The sequence below is a fragment of the Sebastes umbrosus genome, chromosome 1 (assembly GCF_015220745.1).
Source record: "Sebastes umbrosus isolate fSebUmb1 chromosome 1, fSebUmb1.pri, whole genome shotgun sequence".
In the NCBI taxonomy this organism is placed as follows: domain Eukaryota; kingdom Metazoa; phylum Chordata; class Actinopteri; order Perciformes; family Sebastidae; genus Sebastes; species Sebastes umbrosus.
Genome location: NC_051269.1, coordinates 4603524 through 4629833, shown reverse-complemented (window position 1 = coordinate 4629833; position 26310 = coordinate 4603524). Strand labels below are relative to the sequence as shown.

Here is a 26310-nt window from a genome sequence, read left to right as displayed (position 1 = left end):
GGTATTAGGGTAAAGTGAATGTGTGTTTTGAGTTACAGTATATTATGCTGGTATATATTAGTATTTTGAGTTAAGCTAATTTCTGTTTATGGGGAATATAGTATGTTAAATCATTTGAGCTCGAATGCACTTTTAAATCAGACAGCAAGATAATGTGACTGTGAATTGTATGCAATTGTATTCAGAAATAAACAAGCTGTGGCCTGAGCAAGACGCTAACTTTGGTCCTCTCTCTATCAATCCACAGAAACGATATTTGTATATATTGGCTACACAGTGCTTCCTAGCCTGTGTAACCCTTGCTGCCGGTCCACATTTCCCCTAGGTCTGGTGCCGGTAACATTTACAACAACGTCGCTGCCGTATTTATACCTGGATGACATTATGTTGAGTGTTGATGGAGTAGCTACAATGTTAGTATAGCCTGGCACTGATCGATACGAACTACGTTCGGAAAACAAGCATTTTAAAAGTTGTTTGACAAAGCATGAATTCGGTCTTTTTACAAATCGACATCATCATGTTGTTATTTCGGCATCATTTTTATCTGTTTATTGCAATTAAATCACAACACAGTCTGTTTATTTTGGGTTCTGCAGTAGCGACGTGTGGCTTGCTAGATAATCAGTTCAGTGGCGCTTTATGTGAATACAGCTCGCTATCGGGTGACATTATGAACCCAGACACGACGGCGTTTGGTTTTCTGGCATATCTGGGACTTCCACAACGTGTACAAAGCAGCAACAGTGGTTATTTCTTCCATGGTTGATGGAGGAAATGGAGGAAAGCGGGGCGAAAATTTGCTTCACTCTTGGTGTGAATGTACAGTAACACAAAACAAAGCACAATATAATGTAACTTAAACGAACATAAACAATAGCACATGCACAACAACAGCACTATGTAATGATATTATTGAACCGCTGACACGCTCCCCAGAAAATGTAAACACAGAACTGTTCTCCGCCTTTTCATTTTGAAAGAGCAACGGCCAATGAGGAAACTCCAACAGTCGGCCGACCAATCCTGTAACTTCATCACTCACTCAGTCAGTCAGTCCGTCACTCACTCACTCACTCAGTGACAGACTTTTGCGTTTTTAGGGCTCGCCCTCTGCGGTCCAGCCAAAAAAAGAGTGATCAAAATTGGTGCAGCATTGGCCGAGATATCCTCACATTTAACCCCTATTACGGGTCAATCTTTGAAACACTGGATCCTACACTTCCCATAATGCAACTCGATAGTTTCCCTCTTAAAGTATTGATATAGTCCAAAAACGGATGTGGATTGCAAGGTGGACAGCGGATGCACACACATTTCTGTACATATTACATTTGTGTATGCAAATGTGCACTTGTGGGCACTTACAGTCCACACGGTCATACATTTTGGGACCCTTACAGACAAGAGCAGATGAGTAGATATCCAGATAAAATTCTGAAATAGTTGAATAAATCTGAAAATGTATATTCTGAATTGTAGACATGCATCACAGTCTGTAAACATCGCATTGTGCCTCTGTCTCGCCCTTGCCTGGCTCATGTTTCTGTAAAAAAATTCAGACGGAAAAGTAGCTGTTTTAAGCAATGAAAATGTTTTATTAACATGTCTTTAGCCAAAGCTAATCCCAGAGCATACAACATCTAAAAAGTATAAAAAAAAAACCAATGCTATGAGAGGTCAAACATAAAAAAAAAACCTACAGACTAGACTCACTTAATGGTTAAGACCATGGTGTCAATGCAATGAAAACAAATGCTGATTCATTCAGCAGTAAACAGGAACAATGCCTCGCTGGAGGTGACTTCATAGTGGTAAATACATTTAAACTAAACCTTAAGATGAATTAAAAGATCCAAACAACAAGAGCTGAACTCTTGAACTGTCATCTGTCTGTAGTTAAGATTAGCATTGTGTAATAAAGTATTTACAGCTTTTCTTAAATGCAATATCTTAAATTGTAGTAACAAAAATGACAAATAATAATAAAGAAAAACATTAAAAACCTATCTAGTAGTTGTAGGGTTTCCTTTTTACAGATGTATATTTAATAAAAAGGTGTATGTAAATCAAAGCACAAAAAAAACAGTGTCAAATACAATATCAAAAACCCCAAATATGCTATAAAACTGTAAAAAGTACATAAAATGTTACTGCGACATCATAGAAAAAAGTATATACATATTTCATGAAGTTGTGCTGTTGCGTGAGTGTAGGAACTCTGGTCTGCAGCTTGTCTAGTCTCTTAAAAATGATAGATGAGATCAGCTATGTGGCACGACACACTGAAATCTTGTCTGCATCTGTCACTGCATTGTGAACCTTGTAGTGCTTCAGGAGCTGTTTCCAAGCTCTACTGCAGCTCAGCAACTCTTGGTTCCCTTTGAGAGGACACAGACATTTCAGTTATGAAGCTACATAGGAGCTTTGGGTTTTAAGCATAGAAATAAGAGATGAGCTGCAGTATCTTACCAATGATGCAAAGTCCCTCCTTGGCTCTGGTGATGCCTACATTTATCTGGTTTGGATCACCCACAAAGCCTATATGTTTGGACAGCCAAGCTCCGTCTGGTTCTCTCTCAATCTCTTCACTTGGCAGAGAGCACACTGTAGATATGATCACATACCGCCATTCACTTCCTAGAAGACAAAATGTTGTATGTCACACGATGAACCAATGTCTAACCACAGAGTGGAGGTTGTTCTTTGGTTTCTTCTAAAATACCAGATTGAGTCATGGGATTGTCATTCACATGTCCAGAAAAATAGTTTATGTTGTGAAAAAATCAAATTATGATATTAAATTCAAAATGTGAGATATGGTCATAAAATATGACACACTACTTTAAACTACCCATTAGGACAGGAAGTAGTTATACCCAGCATCACTGGGACAAGCACCAACATACTGTACTGGTTACAAGTAATTCTTCAGAATGAGTAGTTTTACTATGGAATATTTTTTCATTGTTGTGTAGCTACCCTACTTTGGTTGTGTCTAGAAGATAACACGCAAATTGCGAAACTCTCACGAGATGGTTAAAGTTAGGCATTGACCTGGAATGGTTAAGGTTAGGCTTTGACCTCAAATGGTTAGGGTTAGGTATTGACCTCTAATGGTTAAGGTTAGGCATTGACCTCCAATGGTTAAGGTTAGGCTTTGACCTACAATGGTTAAGGTTAGGCATTGACCTCCAATAGTTAAGGTTAGGCATTGACCTCCAATGGTTAAGGTTAGGCATTGACCTCCAATGGTTAAGATTAGGCATTGACCTGCAATGGTTGAGGTTAGGATATGTCAACGGGCAGCGAGTCTTTGCGGAGTTTTTGCAATCTGCAGGGTACCTTCTAGACACGGGTTACTTTCAGTAAAGATTTGTCATTAGGCAGCAGATAGGTACACTGTCACCTTGGCTTTTAGTGATTGTGGTAACGGTGATTTTAGTCAGATTCTTCTTCTTCCTCAGCTCGTCTCTGATTTCTGACACTTGGGCATTATAAGGCGACAAAATCACAATACTTTGCTCTTCGATTTTGGCATCCTTCACCAGCTTTTCAGCAATCTCAATCTGCAAAATAAAAGCGTTGATTTATTATGTAAGAGCAGGCACACTGTGAACATTTCTTACAAAGTTTTTCTAGTTTAATATTACTGTTTAAAATCAACATGAAAACCATGGGTGCCCAATACAGTACCACTTTGTCTCTCTCTTCCTGGTTTGCTTTGGAGTTCTGGTTGCCCTTGGCCGTGTTGACAACCAGACTGATGGTCTTTCCTTTGACGTCCCCAAAAACAATTGGCATCGTCCTCTTTTCAACACGCAGGACGCTGCTCGGCTGCTCCACCCCAGTTTTCAGTTTTCCCTCATAATATTCTTCTGACGGAAACTCGCATATGTCCTTGTGCTATAAAGACGAATAATTGATAGTTGATAACAATTTAAAATACTAAACTCAGACATATGGTAATACAATATTGCTACAGTAAGTATATATACTGTATGTATACATAATTCTCACCATTCTGTATTGGGTATCCAGCATCACTGCCCTGCTCTTGTGAATTGTATAGTAGCGTTCGAACAGCGACTTGGCCATTCCCAGCTTCCTCACACGTTCATTTGTCACAATGGGTCGCAACTGTTTGTGGTCACCAATCAAAATAATCTGAAAGTGATATTGTAAGACATTAGTTAATACCTAGTGTGTCATGATGCAACCAGTGCCCCAAACTCCTGTAAATAGCCAGTGAGACAGAGATGAGTAGATGGCTGTTTAGCAGGCAAACCAGCACTTGAAGAACCTCCTGTGTCCAAAATGGAAAGACTTGATGCTATTGGGGGGCATGAATGTGTCCAAATCTGCCAATTATATTTTGATGAGTGGAAAATCTGGTGGGGGGCACTCGAGCAAAAATTAAGGGGTCATCATAAACATAAGGATTCATCCCCTGTGGACAATATGTCCCATACTGGGACGACTATGGCTCAGGGGTAGAGCGGGTCACCCACCAATTTGAAGGTTGGCAGTTCAATTCCTAAGGTTCCAGTGCACACCAGGATACCAGTATAGACACTATTTTGTTAACAGATTACATTTAAAGGAGCAAACCCCATGTTTCACAAGAAACATGTGAAACGCATAGTTCTCTCCTTCTTGTGATCTCCACCAGGAGGATCATGAGATCGGTTGCATGTGTGCACGAGTGAGCGAGAATCTCTGTGTCTGTCCATGGCTAATCTCACATACTGCTTCAGCAAACTGCATAATATTTCGGGTGCTCATTTGGTCTCTCGTGGTTGCAGTGACTCACACTTTCTCAGAACACTGACAACTGACTGCAACTGCTGACTGCTCACTCACTATTCTTAACCGGCCCCCCAAGTGGTTACACGGCTGAGTGCATCGCCGCCTCTCAGCTGCTACTCTGCGCCCAGAGACACAGTGGGCACAGTAGAAGTAACGGTTACGCCCGTGAGACGGAGCTGAGACGTGTGCCTGCACAGAGCCGGTGCAGACATCTTAATAGATTCAAATGAGAGCGTATCTGTTGTGAGAGATGTGCAAGTGAAAAACACGTCACTTGCAGTCTAGATGGGGGGGTTAGCCAATTGTGGGTTGTATTCATTGGATCGAGCATTACAGCATATGGTCGTTGTTGACACACCTGGCGGAGATCTACACATATAAAATTGTGTCTATCCTAGTATCCTGGTGTGCGCTGGAACTTTGATTTCTTTTGGTTTACTGTGGTTTACCCTGCACCAGCTGGCACCCAGGAGAGAAGCACTGCTGGGTACCTTCAGTTTTTTTAATAACATTACAAGTCTGATAGGGATTAGGCTAATAAAAAAACAACACAATTTATAATCTGACATTAAAACTCATTGTGCTTTGAAAATGTAATTTAAGGACCGTATTTTCACGAATCAAGCTACAATTAGAGCAACATTCATCCTTAACATACAGACACATCCAGGGCCGTGTTAATGGAAAGCATAAGCAGGATACTGATTGTTAAATGAAAAGCTCACCTTTTCTGGGTTGTTGCAGACTAATGGAATCAGGGTCTGGGGTTCAGTGGCCATTGCACATTCATCAATGAGGATCTGACGTGCACTGACTGTCTTAGTCAAACTCGGGGTGGACGACTGTGTACATGTGCACAGTATGATGTCATGCCGTTCAAGCTCATATGTCCGTGCATCTTGGAGAAGTTTTTTGTATCTAGGAGGAAAAGCAATCCATACAGTTAGGGTAAAGTAAACTAAAATGATGCTAACAAACACAAGACATTAGAGTTGGACATAACCCCATTTTGGGAATGTCTCATCCACTGTCTCATCACTGCGTAGGAGACAGTCCCATAGAAAATCTCAGGGAAGCGGCTGTGCGCTGTTCTTTAATGAAGGTGGAGAAGTTAACCAGACGTTTATTTGCCAAAGCAACAAGTTAGTCTTCATTCTTGAAGTCTTTTCTCTTGTACGTCTTCTCTCTGATTTATTCCACGCTTTGACAACCTATTTACTAATAGTTGATATTTTCATGCAGCTTTAAAGTTTGTTAAACCAATAGTGCAACTGAACTTACTCTTTCACTTCTTCATCAGTCAGCTCCTCTCCTTCTTCCTCAAGGGCAAGTTTAATGCGTCGATCAAAATCTTTTATTTTACCCGAAAAAGGGTTTTGTTCTTGTCGCATGCGGTGATGCAGAGTGATGCTCCTAAAACCACATACGATATGCCAATGTTAGTTAATAATTAAAGACATTTTTAGAATTGAAAGTTATCAACTGGTGTGATTACAATACCTGAGCTCTGATTTGGCACGTTCTTGGCGGAGTGCCCTCCGGGAAAACTGATGAGTGCAGTCTGGATAAGGGTAATCAAGCATCTCCACTTGTTGGCCGTAGACCCTGAGGGGCGTTAGTCTGTCCCCAAACTTCAACAAGTACTCTGTGTTACAACAGTAAAACATTGGTTATAGTAACAGAAATAAATCCAAGTGAAATTTTAGCAGAGAAACAAAGTAACTTGCCTGCAACAACATCAACAGACTTGTTGGATGGGCCACAGTAGAGAATAACTTGCTTTTTGTTTTTATCCTTTGGGTCATCCAATTTCCTTTGGTTCTTAGAGTTCATCTCAAAGAAACAGAACACTATGTACGCACCAACTACTGTCTTTCCAGTTCCTTAAAGACAAATGGGAAAACGACTTAAGACTTTGCAAGAAAATATGAAGCATCAGGGTGAATATAAGTTCCAGCTCTTACCAGGTGGTCCCTGTATAAGTGTGAAGGTATTATTTAGAGCTTTCTCCACTGCAAGATGCTGACTCAGGTTAAATGGTGGCAGTTCATTTGGTAGCTTATTCCTCATGGTGTGCCACATTGGTTTTACTGCAAAGACAAAATGACAAGTTGTTTTTTTTGCAAGCAAAACAGAAAACAATTGAATCAAATTTAAAATACACTATAGGAATGTACAAAGTGTGTTATGTGTATTCAATCTTATGTGTGACTCACACCGATACAAATATTTGAGTCAATTCTATGCAACTATTTACTGCTGACAAATGGACATACCCTCTCTTGGAATGTGTTTTCCAAGTGCTATAGTCTTGACAAGATAACATGCAGTTGTAATGCTGTCCACAGCACTTTCTTTCCGGCTACAAAAAGAAAAGATAAAACCATATGTCAACCGTTTCAAAATAAATTGTCTATCAACATATAACCTCAATGTCAACGCAAGAAAAATGAGAGTTGTGTGAGGTCAAAGTGAACTACTCTTTAACTTACATGTCAGGCACAAGCTTTGGGATTATTTCAACTGTGAAACAAGTGTTTTTCTGAAAGACACAATCGGGAATGGACTCCATTGGCAGGTGATTGACATAGAACTCCACTTTACTTCCTGCATTTGGAGGTTTTTTCCGTTCTTCTTCCTTTGTGACACCATGGGCCACCCATGTGAACTCTCTTGGGTCCACCAGTGCGGAACTTTCCAGGGTGGAAGACAACTTCAAACCTCTTTTCCGTATGCACAGTAAGCACGTTTTCAGTAAGTTACATTCAATGGCCCATTCATTGATCCATGCCAGAGGCAAGAAGAAACTTCCAGTTAGTGTGCCTCCCTGCTCTTGATTGAAGTTTACCACCAGGTTCTCGATGACTATGCTGTCACTTTCGCCCACTGCATTGGAAGCAGATTCCATCTCACACATTGGTGTCCAGATCCGTACATACTCCTCGATGTCGCTATAATAAATCCTTGATGGATCATCTGCAGATCTGGAGAAGCATGTGATAGGGCTGTGGACATGGTGCACACAAATCTCAAACTTTGGTTTAATGCGCACCAACTGAACAGCAGGCATGAGATAACCTCTTTTTGTTTCTTTTGTCATTTGGACCTGAAGGGTGTCACCTCTCTGCAACTGGAGCTCGATGTCAACTTCATGCTCCCTTTGTTCCTCTTGCTCCTCGGAGGTACATGAGTTAGTCCCCTCAGGTACCTCAGATGATTGTGGCAGAATATTTAGTTTTTCCAGTCGCTTTTTGTTAGCGTCCATTGTGAGAGACTTTGCGAGATCCCAGTTTTCTTTGTCAATTGCTTCGACAGTGGCTTTCCATATTGTCAGTGGAAGCTCAACACAGCGATCACAGTCTGGCATTTTCAACTCTTGGTGGATTTGCATGTTGTCAACTGCATAGATCCGCCTTTTCCATGTAAGAGTGACGCAGTCATTTGTTTCATCAAGAATTGGTTGGTCACACAATTGTAAATCTTTGTACATAATTGATAGACTCTCTGCAAATATGTTCTTGTTGAAAGGAAATGCCACTGCAAAACTTTCTCTGTTGAGACTAACAACAAAGGCCAGCTTTGAAGCACTTTGTTTTATCATGCTCACTGCATAGAAGATCTGCTCAGCCTTTTGTTCATATACCTTGGCATCCTTCAGCTTGTGCTCAAATTCACTGCACAAAGTCATAATCTGGGGTGCAGTGTATTGGACATCCCTGTTACATATGAAGGAGTGCAAAAGTCTCTGCAAGATGATGTCCATGTACCGCCGTATTGGTGAGGATGCTTGTGTGTAAGATCTTACATTCTGAGAATAATGCCCAACCTGTGCTTCGGAGGAGGAGTTGGAACAGATGACCTCAGCTTTGCTAGAGCACCTTCTGAACTGATCAGTGACTGGCTGGAGCAGAGGGTGGATGTCATCTGCAGCAATCAGGTCCACCATTTTGTCGATATCATCTGTTCTGGCAGCTGCCTGGATATCTTCCCACACCTCTGTGAGTATGCGGAAGTTTTCACAGTTTGGGGCTTGTTGTTCATCATGGTCAACTTTGTGTCGCACATGAAAAGACAGTGGTATTAATTCTCCGCATTTCTTCTTGAATTCTTCAATCTTTTCAGGATCTGGTTCTGCCTGACAGCGAAGGGGTGTGCAATACCTGGTTCTCTCTGAACCAATCAAATTCTCAGCTGCATGTGTATTGAATAACACACTCAACTCTTCAATCATCAGATTGGCTTTGCGCTTTCCGGGCAATCTCTCATCATCAGGTTGAGAATAAACCCAATCCAGTTTAAGTCTAATCTTCCTTTGAGCTTTTGCAAAACAATAAGCCACTGAGACACAGCCTGCAACAGAGTCAAATGTAGGTCTCTCTCTATATCTTTCGGAGATCATGTCCTCTGCCTCTTCATAAGACAACTGCTTGTTAGACTTGATCGATGACAGCTGGAATTCGGGCTGTCCAATTATCTCATTTGTTTTCTTGTTTACTTTGAACATTAATGAAACCGCCCTGCGACATTTGTTATCTGATAGCAGACTGAAGCATTCAGTGCTCTTTTGGGGGAACATATGCATGTTTTTTTCCCTACTGCCATAATATGTAGCACCACGTTGTTTTGCAACCTCATCTAATTCACCACCTGGACTCACAAAGCTTGCAACATCTGCAATATGGACTCCCAACTCATAGTGGTCTTCAATTTCCCTGACACTGATGGCATCATCCAAGTCTTGTGCTTCTTTTGGATCAACAGTGAAAGTGATTATCTCAGTTTTGTCCTTTCTGTGTGTCCTGTCTTCATCTTTGGAGGAGAGAACCTCGTCTGATTTACATGTATTGGGTTCAACTTTGAATTCTTCATTCAGGATCTTTAGTCCATCAGCCGAAGAATTTCCGATTGGAAGAATATCTATGACGTTCCCCAATGGAAAAGTACAATTTTCTTTCCAGTCAATCACTTGCACCACAAACACATTGTTTTGTGTGAGCTTTTCGTCAAGACGTTCGTATGCTGCGATCGTCCACTTTCCATTAATTTGCTCATATATTGGAAGGAAGTTACGTTTTTTCTTGCTGATCAGTATGCGTACTTTGGGTGCAGATTTTGTAATGGGCATCATCGTCCTTTTGACATGAAATGTGTTTTCAGAAAGATGTCTTGGCCTGCTGTGATCCATATCCTCAAGCACACACACAAGTACACGGGCTGATTCAGCTTCCTTGGTGATGCTGACCACTTTTGCTGTTTTTAAGACAACTTCATCTCCAGTGAAGACCTTACCCAGGTTTTCCCTTCCCTCGATGCTGATACGTCTGCTGGGGTTATGAAATGGTATGACATAACCTCTGTTACATGACTCCCTGACCAGTTTTCCATGCTTGTACACCTCTGGTTGTTTTTTACACAACTCCAAAAGGTCTGTATTGACATTACTGATAGTGTGTGATGATCTTGAGTTGTGGTGGTCAACGTCTTTAAGTTGCGTTCTGTCTTCATCCGAGTTATATTCTGTTTGCAGCTGTTCATATTCATCTTTCAACTCTTGAAGAATTGCGTCGCTGAGAATGTGGCTCTCATCCACATGTTCAGACTTTTGAAACCTTGCAGTTTCCATAACATCTTTTTCGAAGAAATCTTTGGTGAAATGCTGTGGTGCAACACTGTTGTTGCTGATGCAATGGTCTATGTAGCTCTTCCAGACTCCTGAGCATTTCCCAAAGCAACAGAGGGCAGCAGCATCTCCAACCACAACCACATGGGACTGAGCCCTAGTCATTGCAGTGTTTAACACACGGGCATCATTGAACAGCTCCAGACCAGGCAGGTGAGATGTTTTTAGGCTGTCACGTGTTTGCACAGCTGTCATTATGACTGCTCTGAACTGTTTGCCTGTTAACACATGAAAACAATGTGTATTATGTAAAAATTACAATAATATAATATATGAAAGGTAATATAAATATGTTTCATTTTTATTTATTTAACTTTAAAGGGATAATTTGGGTGTTTTGATTTGGGGTTGTAAGAGGTACTTTTCAATAGCCAATGTATTACCTACAGTAGATGGTGGTCGGCACGCCCCCAGTTTGGAGAAACAGCAACAGGACTACCAGCACGGGAGCAAAGCAATGTACTGCTTTGGACGGGGACGTCAGCCCACCTAAAAAAATTAGTATCTTCGATATTGCTAAGCTACCGTGCTGGTATTCCAGTTTGCTTCTCCAAACTGGGGGCATGCCGACCGCCATCTACTTTAGGTAATACACTGACTATGGATAAGTACCACATACAATCCCACTTCAAAACACCCAAACTATCCCTTTAAAAACAAATTCTTATTTACAAAAGGCAAAGCCTCTTCAAATAGTCGGACAGGTGTGCAGTTTAGCATTCCTTATGTACATAATGGGATAATCATCCAGAAGTTCTTAAAGCTAAATTAAAATTACCTTGCACATTTGCAAGGTTGTCAACATAGACTCCAGCAAGCCTTCTTCTCGAAAGGGCTGTCCTAATTTGCCGAACCTATGAATCATAAGAAACAATTGAGATAATTAAACTATTATAACGCAATGACAATTCAAAAACATTCATGCAGAAATCTTCACTGTATCATTGATGTAATATTTTGTTTCAGTCTTGTGACAACTAAAAAGTAGTAATTTACCTGAAATCCCTCTGATAGAACGCAGATTGAGCTTTGGTCCTTGGTCCCCCAGGTCAGTGGCCAGTGTTCGAGAATCTCTTCCACTGCTTCAACCACTTTGGCAACCTCTTCTTTGTTGTACCAAGACATTGACCCAGTGTCCAAGAGACACTCTCCCCGAACATGGTGAAACTTTAGAGCATGGCCATTTGCAGGAGCCGGAATCTTTCCACTAGCTTTGATGACATCATTCTTACCAACATAGAAATGGGTGGACACAAACTCCACAATTTCTTTGGTTGAGCGGTAGTTTTCACTGAAAATGATTCTACTGTTCTGGGCAGCATCACACTTTTGGCCTTGATAGTAGTGGAACAAGCGATTAAGGAGTGTGTGATTTGAACGGTGATGATCATCGACTGAGAACAGCTTGGGTCCCATTTGCATGTGATCTCCAGCCAAAACAACTCTGGTGTTTGGCCCAGCAAGAGCAAGGGCCATCAAAGCTTCACATTCTAGCATCTGAGAGGCTTCATCAATTAGTATGTGGGTGAAGTATCCTTCTGGGAGCTTGAGGTCATGAAAACGTTTCGTCATTGTTGTGGTGGTGATGACTATTTTGTTGCCATCAAGGGCAGCTTTTGTAGGTGGTAGAAAATACTGTCCATCTTCCGAAAGCAAACAGTATTTCAAAGTAATCGCATCTGTGGCAAACAAAGCACTCTTATTGTTTGCTTTTATGCGGATTGGCGTCATTCCATCATTTTTCTTGTCGATGAATGGATGGAAGTGATCTCTGACGTACAGATCTGCAGAACTGGATGGACACAAAAATGTCAAGGACAATGTTGGTGTTGTTATACTGAAACGTCTTTACAACAGTGCAACTTAGAGCAAAGAACGAAGCCTAGATTGACACTTTGAAAGTCACACAAGGATTACAAAATTACTTGGGGAGCACATGTCTATATGAATGAATCAATCAATATTCAAACACATTTTCAAAAATATATATTACCTGTTGGTGTGGGTGCAAATTAGCACTTTGTTGTGAGGCTGCTTACAAAGCTCTCTGGCTGCCGTAGCGAGGGTGAATGTTTTCCCAGTTCCAAATGGTCCATAGATGAGGAGTGGTGCCACCTCTTTTTGGACATTCGAATGACCTGAGATGAAGTCAATTGCCGACTGCTGCTTTGTATTCAGCTTCTCATAGTGGATGTTACTCACAGGAACTACACAGTTTTTAAGGTCTGGTAGCACTTTTTTTGTATCAGGAAGGAGGTCTATGGTCTTGTGCATGGCGCAGAAGCTGTGGCGATACAGCTGAAACTGCACCTCCATTTGATAGGATTCATTGCTTTTGAGTGTAAGATCGGAGCAACATTTTTTCGACAGTTGCAAATACATTTTGTTCTCACTTGTTTCGTCTTGCAGAATGATGGCTTCATAGACCTTGGAGTTTCGACCACTTGAAGATAAAGGGGCTATCAGGCCAGACTGGATGCTTCGTTTTAGTGCCAGTCCCTCAGGGGTGTCTGGTGTGAGATTACAAGGAATCGGCACAGCACAGAACAGTGCTCCCCAAGGAGCCATCATCATGCCAAACTTTGCACTGTTCAACGTATCCAATGTTGTAATTTCTCCACAAACATTTAATCTAAAGTAAACAAGAAAAAAAAGCTTAGTAAATATGTGCAAGTTCCAAACAACATAAAAGGAAAATGCTACCCGATAAGCATATTACCTTGAAACAATCTGGTCCTCTGCCCGTTCCTCAGTGTACAGGAAGTGGTGCATTCTTTCTTTGTAGTTCTCATTGTTCAGAGGTGTTTGGCTGTTGTAGGAGGACTTATACACAAAGCTAATCTGAGGAGGCTTGTACTGCTTTAGCAGCTCCTCCTGTTCTTCTGTTCTGGACGAACATGGGATGATAACCCTGTTCCCTCGATGCCAACGCTCAGCACTTTGAAATCTGGCTCCACGGTTCAGAGTTGGTTGTTCAATGTCATCCAGTGACGGCTGGCCTACTCTTACTCTGAGTTTCTTCAAGAGCACTGGCCTCATGTCAAAATCTAGCACTAACCACTGGTCATATAGGCCTGGGTTGATGGATTTGAAAGACACGGTGATGTCATAGGTCGTGTCTTTGCTGAGAAAGTGTTCACCCGAGGAGTAGATGCAGGGCTCAGAACTGATGTCACCAAGGGTGAATGAAGCTCCTGGTTCTTGCTTCAGCAGCGCCACATGCACAAGCTGTCTCTGTACATACAGAAAAGTGGCAGTTAAGTATACTATAACAAAACATTTACAGGACATGTTGTCCGATCCAGTAGAAGAGCTACTGTAGCTCAAACTGCTGAAAAAGTTAAGGCTGGTTCCGATAGAAAGGTGTCAGAACACGCAGTGCATCGCGGTTTATTGCGTATGGGGCTGTGTAGCCGCAGACCGGTCAGGGTATACTGTATATATTAGGGGTGTCACAAATTTTTATTCTAAATCAGAAGTCAATTGAAATTAGCGGCCAATTTCGACCATCGTAATCAAAAGCAGGATCTTCAATCAGCACTTTTCTGACGAGATCCCCGCTGGTGATGGCCACTGCAGCGGGACAGTCCATGCCTTAATTTTCATGCCTTATTGTGAAATTCTTACCTCTGTTTCAACTTGGAAGTTCCATTGCAGTGTTGCATTGACCTGTTGACACTCCACAGTCAAATCTTCGTCACAAGAGATGCTGACATCGTCAACTTGTTCTGATATCTGTTCAACGTTTGAAACAATTAATTAAAATACTGTGATTTTAGGATGGTGAGGAACTGAAGAATAAATCGATTCAAATGTCAACATTGTATTTTGTCAACTAACTAATTGCCTTTGTTAGATTCATTATTTGTTATACCTGAATGACAAGAGACAATTTGGGCTTGAAATGTTGTCCTCTTTCTAAATATGATAAAGGGATCATTCTACAGAGTTGCAAGTCTTTGGTAAGCAGAAATCACTATACTATGTATAAACTACACTATAGAGTTGTTCTGATACCAATACCGGTATTAGAAATGCGTGCGATACTGCCCAAAATTCAAGATCGGGTATCGGCGAATATGCCATTCTATGCATCGATCCGATACCATAATTTATTAACCCGGAAAAAAAATCCACTTCTTTAATAGGAAATCAATTATTCTTTACCGCTCCAAAACAGCCTTCACTGTGCCGTCGCCCTGGATGTATCACGGCTGCTACTGTTTTAGAGCAGCCAAGAAGAACTGATTGCAGGTAGTTTGTCACGTGACAATAGCAAACAACAACAGTGTGGTGCTGGTGGAGGGTGTAACGGTGACGGTAGTCAGAGCGGGGAAAATGTCAGCCATCTGGCAACATTTCACAGTGGAAAATTTAACAAGTAAAACAGCGATATGTACGGTTTGTAACGCTTTTGTTTTGAGGGATGTCACTAGTGTTGCCAACTTCTATTGTATTCATTCTCTGTATGTATTTGTTCACGTTATACAAAGGGTTTAACCTGAGCCAGGCCAAACAACAAAGATAGTAATCACATCACAGCCATTCATACAGCTGTTAAATAATAATATAATATATTATATATATATTTTATCATGCTGGTATCGGATCGGTACTCAGTATCGGCCGATACTGCAAGTTCAGGTATCGGAGTCGGTATTAGGAAGAAAAAAAATGGTGTGGGAACTTTTCTACTATACTCGATACCTCGAGATTAATGGCCCAATTCCAGACCAGCCCCTACACCCTCTCCCCACCCACTTCCAGTCCGTTTGCGCGTTCGCGTGGAGGGTCCGCCATATTTTGTGCCATTCCAAACCAATTCACGGGGAGTGGAAGTGAGTTATGAAACTCCAACAGCGAGTCTGCATCAATGCCGACTTAACCAGCTGCCCTGAGTGACGACGTGCAACGCTGTTTTGTGTTCATATTGAACACGCTGCAATGTAAGTTCCGTGCGACTACCGGTACAAACATTTACTTGTAATCTACTCAAACTGAGATAGACATTTAATTTATCCTACTTTATTGTCATGCAGACGTCAACAACATAAAGTAAATAGATTGTATTTAGGATCAAATATACCCTCGTCTAGACTAGAAAATGGTAGACATGTTCATTAGATTGTAAATTGTTGTATTGTAACACACAACATATATTTATTACTTTGTACTCCTTTCAGGAGCTATAACCCGATAATTCATCATATCTTCAACGGTGCAATACTGATTTATTAAGTATTAAGTATTAAGTATTAAGTATAAATAATTTGGTGAAATAATCTGGTTTATTTATACAGTACATTTAAAATAATATTCTTATTTTACACTATTCTTGAATTTTTATAAATGCAAACATTTATATTATTTGCATAGATCCTATTTTTCATTATTATTTGCACTGTTTTTATATATATTTCTTATTTATATTTTCTTATGATTTCTCTATTTTTATATATTTATATTTATGTTCGAGAATGGGAGCAAAATGTTACTCAATTCCCCCCCGGGGATCAATAAAGTATTTCTGATTCTGATATTTATTTCCTTGCCGGAGAGAAGGAAGTTTGTCCCGAAGTGGCCGCTGTATTGATCCCCTCCACCTTAAAGAAGGGTGCTTCATTGAGCTATGAGTGTGACTACAAACAGAGTTCACTCCACCACGGAGTGGGAGGGCGTAGGGACTGGATTGGAATCGGGCCAATGTCTCTGGTAAACTAATCTGTAACCACAATGCATTAGGTCCAAATTCAGTCAGGCATTTTTATCTCGACTGCAGTTTATCAAATGAAGCAAAGTCACAAAAACATCAGCGACAGACTGCGTATATTATGACCTGTGCACAGTTCACTTATTACTTGATGGAAACACCAATTCTTGTCATATCCCCATTTTATTTGTTTTGTCTGATGTTCTATAGTATGTATGTATTGTCTTCTTTGTGTGTGTCTCTTCAGGCCTGACGGCACTACAGTGTTTTTGAGTGATACAGTTGGCTATGACCTTGAGAAAGACTGTGTATGAGATGAAGGCTGGATTCAAAGAGAACATGATGAGCCAGTTGACTGAACCACGGGAACATCCAACCAATCTTTCACAGAATTAGATAATAATGAGACAAAATATTAGAGCCTTGTACTCACAACGTGTACTTCATTACTGCTGTTTTTGTACTCCTCCAAGAGCCTTTCGTTGTAGCACATGAGACCCTGGGCTCCCATGTTGGTTCTGATCTCCTTCTCCTCTGCAGCACGCATCAACCACTCCTGCAGCTCTCCTACAGAATGAGCTTTTGGACATTTGTCGCCATACTCGCACGTTTGTGGTCTAGGATGAAATGGCAATTTTAACAGTGCAAATGCAAAAAATCAAACTGCCACTTTGAAACAGAAAAAACTATAAAAAAAGGCATCTAAATGTTTCTCAGAAGATTTATACTAATTTAGATTTTTACTATTTTTTCTAGTATTGTATTACTATTGTTTTTGAAGGTGTTCCTGGAGCTCCCCTACTGGAGAAGATATAAAATGCCTAAATTGAAACAAATCAAACAGAGAAAAAAAGTGAAATATATATTGTTATATGAATTTCCTTTTTGTGTATACATTTACTGTGTCATAATCAAATGAAAAACTGATTTTAAAAAGGACAATTATTTATCTTTAAGACCTGAAAAACACTTCATTGCAGCATAAATGTTCCATTTCCATATTCAAATTAAAATCTCAACACAGAAAATAAAGTGGAGGTGTGTTGAATTTCAGTGTTGCCCAGCAGGAGGCAGCATAGACCTGCTAATACTAAATGTAGAGCACTGCCATTAGCTTTCATGAGGAGGTGAGATGGAGACGCATTGTCAATGCTAAATGACAAACAATTCAATCAGTTATTGAAGACAAATAATCATCCTTTTAACCTATTTTTCATTTACTTGCAATTAACAATCTGTATTGTATTTCACTTTATTTAATGTTTGATTTGCATTTGCATTTGTACATTTTATATCTTCCATACCTCACTACCTTATGCTAGTAGTTTGCATTTATTTTACTTTGTGTATTGCGTTGGTGGACAAAAGTGTCCATCAACACCGCACTGAAAAATCTAAGGAATCTAATATGCATGCTGGCATCTTTGAGTGTATGTACATAATTTGATGATCTTACAATATGAACACACTAAAGCTGGTTATCATCAGTGAGCGTCGCGCAACTGAGACAACGTTTCTCTTCAAAGAATAATTCTGACGACGTTCTATGTTTTTCTTATATGTAAACAGATCTCATAAAAAGACCTAAACCAACAATGAACGTATCTACTAACAACAAATAAATATACAATAACAAGTATTATGTGTCTATTAAACCTGATAAGCCTTCATATTCTTCCTCTGTGCCATAGAGCTCCATTGTTGTTCAGAAACTATTAAAACACATCAGCCACACTGTTGCTCTGGGTCACATGTTCCACACACTAGTTTATTCTGACTCAATCCCACATACACCGTCCTGCTGCCACAAACACTCACTAGAGCATCAAATGTGGATTAATTCACTGCTGAAAATAGTCCCCACTAGGGATGCAAATTTTTTAAAATGTTCTTAACCGATAACCGACCCTCGTTAATCGATTATTAACCGTTAACCGACAAGATTTTTGCCTCAAATGCAGCGGTGCGCCAGCTGCAGTGTATGAGCACAACAGACCACGGTGCTGCGTTCACTGTCTCCAGTTCACCCGTCCGGGAGTGTTAGCTTAGCAGCCACTGTGCTTCGTGTAGTGTTGCGGACATGCAGCCACTTTCCCAGTAAAAGTCTCCACCACACATTTAGTTTAGTTTAGCAGGTTGTCAGCTGTGTGTCTGCCCGGATTAACGATAGCGAGTGGCCAACAAACTGTGTGTGTTTGTGCTACGTTAGCACCTGTAGCTCTGCTGGTAGCTTCGTGCTCACAATAGTCACACACATACAGTCTGTCAGCGCGGCGTAACTTCAGCGAGTTTCCCGACAGACCGTGTGCGTGTTGTTGGCGGCACTCTAGCTCTGTACGTAAGTGTAGCAGACAGTGTGTGTGTGTTGTTGGTGGCGTCATAGCTGCGTACGTAGGTGTAGCAGACAGTGTGTGTACAGTTTATTTGTCGGTGGTTAAATGCTACGAGGCTACAACTCCTCCGCTCAAGCGAGCTATAGACGGGAGCTAACTTCCTGTATCTGTAACGCCGGCTCAGACTGTCTTAAGGTGGACCAGCTTTTCTCCTTTAAGTGAAGAGTTTTTCTCAGCTTTTTGATTAATTATTAACATTTCTTTTAACCATTTTAACCGATAGTATTAATAGGTTAAAATGCTTAATGTCGGTTAACGGTTAATTATTAACATTCCTAGTCCCCAACAAATGCACTATTCCATTCTGTTTGGAAAAAAAAAACGACAGTGCCCATGAAACATACTGTATATAAATTATATTTAGATTTGCGTCTTCAGTAGGAACGAATTGGAGCACAGACAGACTGGGGAAGTATTGAGAGACAGACTCACACAATGTTGGTGTGAATATCACTAGCCTTGTCCTTTAAAGGTCCCATATCGTGCTCATTTTCAGGTTCATACTTGTATTTTGGGTTTCTACTAGAACATGTTTACATGCTTTAATGTTTAAAAAAAACAACTTTATTTTCCTCATAATGTCTGCTTGGATATAGCTGTATTTACCCTCTGTCTGAAACAGAGGGTACTTTTCAATGGAATCGCAATGGAATTGCAACAGAAGTGCGTTACTAGGCAACAGCTTGGATCCATGTTTACTTCCTGTCAACTGATGTCATTCACATACACTGCAACAGGAAATAAACTGGGATCCATTTAGAATGTTTACATTTAAAACTGTGAAATGGTCTAAATATTGTAGATTTGTGACATCACACATGGACAGAAATCCTGACGGCTTGTTTCAAAAGCTCAGTTTCTGAATACGGGAGGTGTGTATTTCTCTGTGGATTAAGCGTTTTGGTACTTTCACAGTATTTATATATCACTTAAACCTGCTTTATAATATATATATATATATATAAAAGCCATGAAAATGTCACTCTACAATATGGGACCTTTAAATCGGATAAAACAGAAAAAAATGTGAGAGCCCCATAAAATTATATGCAAATGTAGTAATGTAAGGCATTTTTGGGCAAACAAAAGGGTTAAGTTCTGGGTGTTTTAAGATTGCCCCTCATAGTGGGACGATAAAGAACCTGCCTGAATCTACAGTATGGTTGTAAAACATGTAAAGTTTACCTCTCACACAGCCACAACTCTGATCGGTGGTTGTGTGGCGGCGGCTGTCGTCCTCTCCACTTGGTGGTGGTGTCCTCGGAGAGTAACTGGGCGTGCTCCAACGAGGAGCAGTGCTTGTAGAAGCTCTCTGGAGAGGAAAGGACCAGGAGGCAAACCTTGCAGTACATGGTGACCTTCCTGGGCTCCGTCTGCTCCTTCCGGCTCAACTGAAGGAGATGAGGCCGTACGGAGAGCCCGCTGTGCTCTGCCTTCCACACAGCCATCTCCACCTCGCTCTGGGCAGACTGGCAGTGGCCGGCCTGGTGCCAACAGGGCTTGCCTTGCCTGACATGACTGCAGTACTCGAACTGACAGTTCGGGTGAAGAGGGCGCACCTGGCTGTAGATGTGCTTTCTACTATTCTCTGCTAGGTGATGAACTAAGACCGGGTCCCAGGTGTGCGCTTCTTCTGCCGAGCAAGTGGAATTCCACCTCTTGGCTGTTAGTTTTCGATCGTGAAAGCAGTCTTTGCAGAGCTCGATGAATTCCCCTGAAAGCTGTTGGAGTATGCTTTCAGCTGCACTTTCTGGTGTTACTGAACTAGGCTCAGACTCGATTACGAGTCTGAGTAACTTGTCTTTGTCAATTCCTCTGTCTCTAAAATAGTTCCATACAGAGGCCTCTTCGAGGCTTTTGGCATAAGTGCATCCCTGTCCGTGTTGTGTGCATCCAGAGCCCTCAACAAAGAAGTCACACACTTGGTAAAGAACATTCCGACCAAAGTTTCCAAACGTTGGCCGCTCAGATACAGGCCTCCATTGGTCGGAGGCTTTGTCTTTGGCTAAAAGCACATTTCTACTGCACTTGTGACTAACTGACTGAACTGTGTATGTTATTTCCTTCTCCTCGATAGAACACAGATCACACACAGCCTTCAAATCTAGAGTTGGCAAGTGGTCCCTCAGTGGTCCCTCAGTATAATCAGGCGGAACATATCCTCTCTCAGACTGAGTTATCAGGTTACAGAGAAGCACGCGGTTTAGTCTGCCACGCTTTTCAAATGTCCAAACGACGGCTTCCTCGTCACTTCTGGCAAAGGTGCACCGGTTCTTGTGGTATGTGCATCCAGAGCCCTCCTTAAAGAAACAACATACCGCATACTGACTTGGATTTGGAAAGGTGGGCCGTTTAGCAACGGGCCTCCATTTGCCGCCACCTTTGGCTCTGCAGAGCAGGAGATCGCGCGCACACTGGTGGAGGACTGGTTTTAACGTATACGTGATCTCTTTCGCCCGGACGGAGCACTTAGCGCACACGAGTTTGAGGTCATGCGTTGACGAAAGAGGAGCCAGTTTAGATTCACTAGCTGACATTGTGATGCGTTCATAATGCTAAAGGCAGCACCTGGGTTCAAAACTGTTTTGGATTGTAGGAATATGCTCAGAGCTCAAGCAGCCAGTCACAATATAGACCCAGATTTAGTTACAAGTCCGATTAACTAAGGGACCTCTGACAGAATTAGGTCGTAACTTTTCATTATCTATATCTAAACTGAAGGCCGGAGTCTGAGAAAAATGTCCAAACTTTGCTTCAATGTGTCTGAAAAAAAGGAGAAGACAGCCGGATGAGAAGTGAGCTCAATATATTCAATTCAGTCAGCCATTCACCCAGTAGCCTGATTACAGTTTTTCTCATTCGCTTTGACTCATTTCTTGATCTTCTTTTCAAAACAATAAGTTCAAATCTCTAAACAATTATTTTGTTGTTCACAACAGATTAGAATCTCATTCATTCACGCAAATTATAACCTGTACAAAAGAGTCAGTACAACAGCCACTTGCACAAGTCTTGATCAAAACTGATGAGATGAATCTCAGTGAAACTGTCGCCCTCTTCACAACTTCTAAACATTCTTTCATCATTGAGCCGTCACATGCAGAATTATCCGTTCAATTATCAAAATCTGTCAGACACACATGTATATTCCATAAATATCTATGACGAGGAGGTACAACTGGTGGTTGTTGAACTGAACTACGGCGTTTTTTTTTCCTTCTTGCAGGGTTGTTGTTGTTGTTTTGGCCTAGATGTCATTTTGTGGCAAAATTTCTGTCCACAGCATATGACTTAGTATGAAAGATAAAAAGAGAATTTTCTGTTTATAACACATTGCTATACAAATACATTTACTGTATACATGCAGATGTGCATATCCTTTTTTTTTTCTGTATAGCTACTAGTATTGACTTTCCCTGCTGTTGAAATGGGAATCATTTACACATTTTCTACACATGCAGTCTATTGAATTTGTTTTAGTCAGAAGTTTTTAAGTTTATAGAAGACATTTTCAAAAAAACCTCTGTAGTTAAAAGCAGAGCATATTATACTCCGGGGAAAACCTCCAATTGGTCTCGGTAAAGATGAACGATGAACTTATTTAGAATACTCAGAATCACAGCACTGAAGCAAATAATCGAAAGGGTGGGAAAAAAAAACTAAAACCCCCGATTTTATCAAATGGAATAGTTGAATTCAAAAAGTAAAAGTTATGGAAAAGGGAACTCACAAAATAAGGAATATGGAGGATGTTTTTGAGAAGAGATGGAGTCTAACAGAAGGAAAAATATAGCTACATGGGTACACATGGATTAACACGCATGCACATGTACATATGCCTGGAGGTGACCTTACATGTGAAGGCGGATGCATGTGTGTGCCTATGTAAATGATATTGCTATATCTCTGCACAACCCCCCCCCTCCCTTTTTTTGGTTTTCTATTAACTTATTTGTTTATTTAAAGGTCCCATATCCTGCTCATTTTCAGGTTCATACTTGTATTTTGTGTTTCTAATAGAACATGTTTACATGCTGTAATGTACAAAAAAAACTTTATTTTCCTCATACTGTCAGCCTGAATATACCTGTATTTACCCTCTGTCTGAAACACTCCGTTTTAGCGCATTTTGCCGGAATTGCAGCAGAATTGAAACAGAATTGCAACAGAATTGCAACAGAATTGCGTTGCTAGGCAACAGTTTGGGTCCATGTGTACTTCCTGTCAGCTGATGACATTCACATACACTGCAACCAGGAATAAACTGGGACACATTTAGAATGTTTACGTTTATATCTGTGTAAAGGGTCTAAATATTGTATATTTGTGACATCACAAAGCGGCAGAAATCCTGACAGCTTGTTTCAAATGCAGAGTTTCTGAATACGGGCTGTGTTTATTTCTCCATGGATTGAGCGTTTCGATACTTTCACAGTATTTATATAGGACTGAAGCCTGCTTTATAATAAAAAAAAACATAAGAACATTTTTTATAATATGGGACCTTTAACTTATTATTATTATTATTACTTTTTTCTCTTTGTATTATTATTATTACTCTTTTTTTTTATTCTATTCTTTTTTATTTTTATTTTTATTTTTATTTTATTTCAATTTTGAGTTTTGAAAATTGGTTTATAAACTATTGTGATTAAGAACTGTAAATTGCACATACGAAAACAACCTCGAAAAAAAGGGGGAAAAATAAAGTATAAAAAATAAAAAAAATGAAATGGGAATCTAAAAAGCTCAGTGCACTACACAACAACATGCAGCTGGACAAAACTGACATTTCGTCTACAGTAACAACAAAAAGTAGAACAAAACAGAGCTTTGTATATATAAGAAACATTTCCAGGGTTGATGGTGAAAAAACACCTCAACATTTTGACCAGTACGGCTCACACCATGACAAAACAACTTTTCATTTTGGTGCTGTTGGCCAGTTTACTGACACAATAATTACATTCTGAAGCATGAATGAAGTGTTTTGGGTGAGTTACTACCTTTTGCAGTCCTGGGGGCTTATAATAACTGTTCTGGGAATAGTTTAATTTTAACCAGGGGTTAAAATGGGAAAGAGTGGAAGCAAGATCCCCGCTAAGGGACCTGCTTCTCAGATGGAAAATGTTCACGGGCCCGGGGTCCTAAAACATTTAAAGGTCCCATATGATAAAAAAAGTGAGATTTTAATTTTTTTTATTATAAAGCAGGCTTAAGTCCTATATAAATATTGTGAAAGTATCGAAACACTCTATCAGCAGGGAAATACACACAGCCCGTATTCAGAAACTCTGCATTTGAAACCAGCTGTCAAGATTTCTGTCCATTTGTGATGTCACAAATATACAATATTTAGACCCTTGACACAATTTTAAACGTAAACATTCTAAATGTGTCCCAGTTTATTTCCTGGTTGCAGTGTATGTGAATGACATCAGCTGACAGGAAGTAAACATGGACCCAAGCTGTTGCCTAGCAACGCAATTCTGTTGCAATTCCGTCAAAATGCACTAAAATGGAGAGTTTCAGACAGAGGGTAAATACAGGTATAATCAAGCAGACAGTATGAGGAAAATAAAGTTTTTTTTGAACATTACAGCATGTAAACATGTTCTAGTAGAAACACAAAATACAAGTATATGAACCTGAAAATGAGCACGATATGGGACCTTTAAATAAAAAATTTAAGAGAAGGCGGGTGGTAAAGAAAGTAAATTAAAGAAATATGGGATTAAGGATCTTATACTGCACTATAACTTTTACTCTTGTGTTTTATACTCCATATTAGCTTCTATTCTAGCTTTTATTTTTTGCTTGTTTTTATTATCTAATCTTTAACGTCTTTATGTTTTTATGACTGTTTTAATTATGTCTCAATGTTCTTTTGCACTTTGACACAATGTTCTTGAATGTTTGTGTACAGCACTTTGAATTGCCCTGTTGCTAAAATGTGCTCTACAAATAAAGCTGCCTTGCCTTGCAGACAGGAAATAGAGTTGTGATGTCCCATCAAACAGCACCCACAGTTTAGAGAAAGTTGAGACTGTTTCAAAAAAAACAATGAGCCAAAGCGATCGAGAAAAAAACTGTTAACACCTAGAAGTATGAGCCTGAACCCTGGCTGTATGACTGATGATGCCAACCCGGGCTCATTACATGCAGCTCGCCACTCGGTGGCGCACAGTGGCCCATTCTACAGGAGCAGCACCGACTCAGGATGAAGTCAGTGGCTCTGAGGGCTGCTCACATCACCACGACTCATATCATATTAAAACCTGGGTTTGTTTCATGTACTATAACCTGCATATCCTACAACTCAACAATCAAGACGTTCAAAGTACAACCATTTCTTGTTGTCTGATTCAAAACAATTTCCAATTTGTTTTAACCATATTGCTCTTACTAGGCTACAAGTACTACTAGACGACTAATAACCCGATAATAATTACTATGATTACAATAATAATAATAATATTAGAACCACTAATAATAATAATAATAATAATAATAATAATAATAATAATAATAATCGCCGTTAAACAGGCTGATTTTAATAAAGGTTGTGCAGGTCCTCGATGTAAGTGGAAGCTATAAAGTGTGGACTCACCTGCTCTGAGTGTCCCGGTGTCGGTGACGGACCGGAGCGCAGCTGGAGCGTCTCTGCTCTCCTGCACGGTAACCGGAGCTAGTCTAGCCTCACTAAGTTTCGTTTCCCATATTTTGCGTCAGCATCAAGCATGCGCTCTTCTTCTCTTCTCAGTCCTCTTCCTCATTGTAACAATAGCTGATGCGCCCTGAAGTTCACTGATTTTCCTTCATATAAAAACCTTCATGGTGGTACTGCACAGTGCAGGAGGAGTCAGCTACTCATTTTGGTTATAGAGTCCTTATTAAAATTACTAAATAAACAAAATAAACAATTTGTAATCTATCTATTTATTCTCCCTCTCTTCCTGTCCCTGTTTCCACCTCGATCAGCTGACTGGGTGTTCACTAGTTCAGTTAAACCAATCAGACTTTGCCACAAACCTGTTCTCTCTGTCAGACTGATGCAACTTTCATGCAGACTTTGGTCTCTCTGCTGAGCTCGTCGGAAGTCCCGCTCCACATCACATCCATCCAGACCTGCTCTTCACCCCTTCACCACCACCACCACCTCCAGTGTCTAGACTCCATGGGGGGAGGGAGGGGGGAGTTACTCCAGTACAGTTTATGGCATCACTACCCCCTTCAAATAATGATGGGGTCTAATCTCCAAAGACTTCATAGTTATTCTACTTTCCTATTGTGCACTATATGTCAAATAAATTCATTTAATTATAGACTCTTTAAGGTTCTTTCAATTAAGTCTGTGTCAGAATATGTGCTGTTAAAAAGGCCTAATCATTTCTCCTCGTCTCAGTAAGAGCTGCTGTTATTCTGCTCTTAACTGTGGTTCCTCTTTCCTGTAAAACAGTCTGGTCGCGTTCATTGACCTTTAGGTGACAATATGTCACCTGACAGCATGTTTTAGGTTTTTACTGCTGTTACTGAGAACATTACCCATCTATGGTAACTAACATCTATGGCAAGATTAAAAGGCATGGAAAACAAACGCTACATTTCTCTTTATTCATTCAGAGTTTGAAAGGTAGATTAAATACATGCCTCTAAAATTGGGTCCAGACATCCATGGTGCCAGATAATGAATCCTAATGACTGATTATCATACATTT

At 40.3% G+C, this 26310-nt stretch overlaps 1 protein-coding gene across 1 annotated transcript; it reads right to left on the bottom strand.

Moving 5' to 3' along the window:
• Positions 1-1574: 1574 nt before the first annotated feature.
• Positions 1575-25530, bottom strand: LOC119485218 (helicase with zinc finger domain 2-like). Its single transcript, XM_037764620.1, has 20 exons — positions 25203-25530; positions 19778-21355; positions 16633-16816; positions 14117-14224; positions 13209-13723; positions 12483-13121; positions 11486-12281; positions 11268-11343; positions 7302-10707; positions 7086-7171; positions 6774-6899; positions 6537-6692; positions 6310-6454; positions 6091-6222; positions 5535-5727; positions 4021-4167; positions 3697-3906; positions 3410-3569; positions 2473-2640; positions 1575-2381 (listed from the first exon to the last, which is right to left on the bottom strand). Exons 2-20 carry the CDS (start codon positions 21127-21129, stop codon positions 2269-2271), a joined length of 8712 nt encoding a protein of 2903 aa, XP_037620548.1. The 5' UTR covers positions 21130-21355; positions 25203-25530; the 3' UTR covers positions 1575-2268.
• Between the last annotated feature and the right edge of the window lie 780 nt (positions 25531-26310).

Coding starts and splice junctions, on each gene's coding strand:
- LOC119485218 (XM_037764620.1), bottom strand. CDS start 21,129: ATGTCAGCTAGTGAATCTAAACTGGCTCCTCTTTCGTCAACGCATGAC. Junction 12,282..12,482: donor ATTTGCACCCACACCAACAG/GTAATATATATT, acceptor GTGTCCATCCAG/TTCTGCAGATCTGTACGTCA. Junction 7,172..7,301: donor CCAAAGCTTGTGCCTGACAT/GTAAGTTAAAGA, acceptor TTCTTTTTGTAG/CCGGAAAGAAAGTGCTGTGG.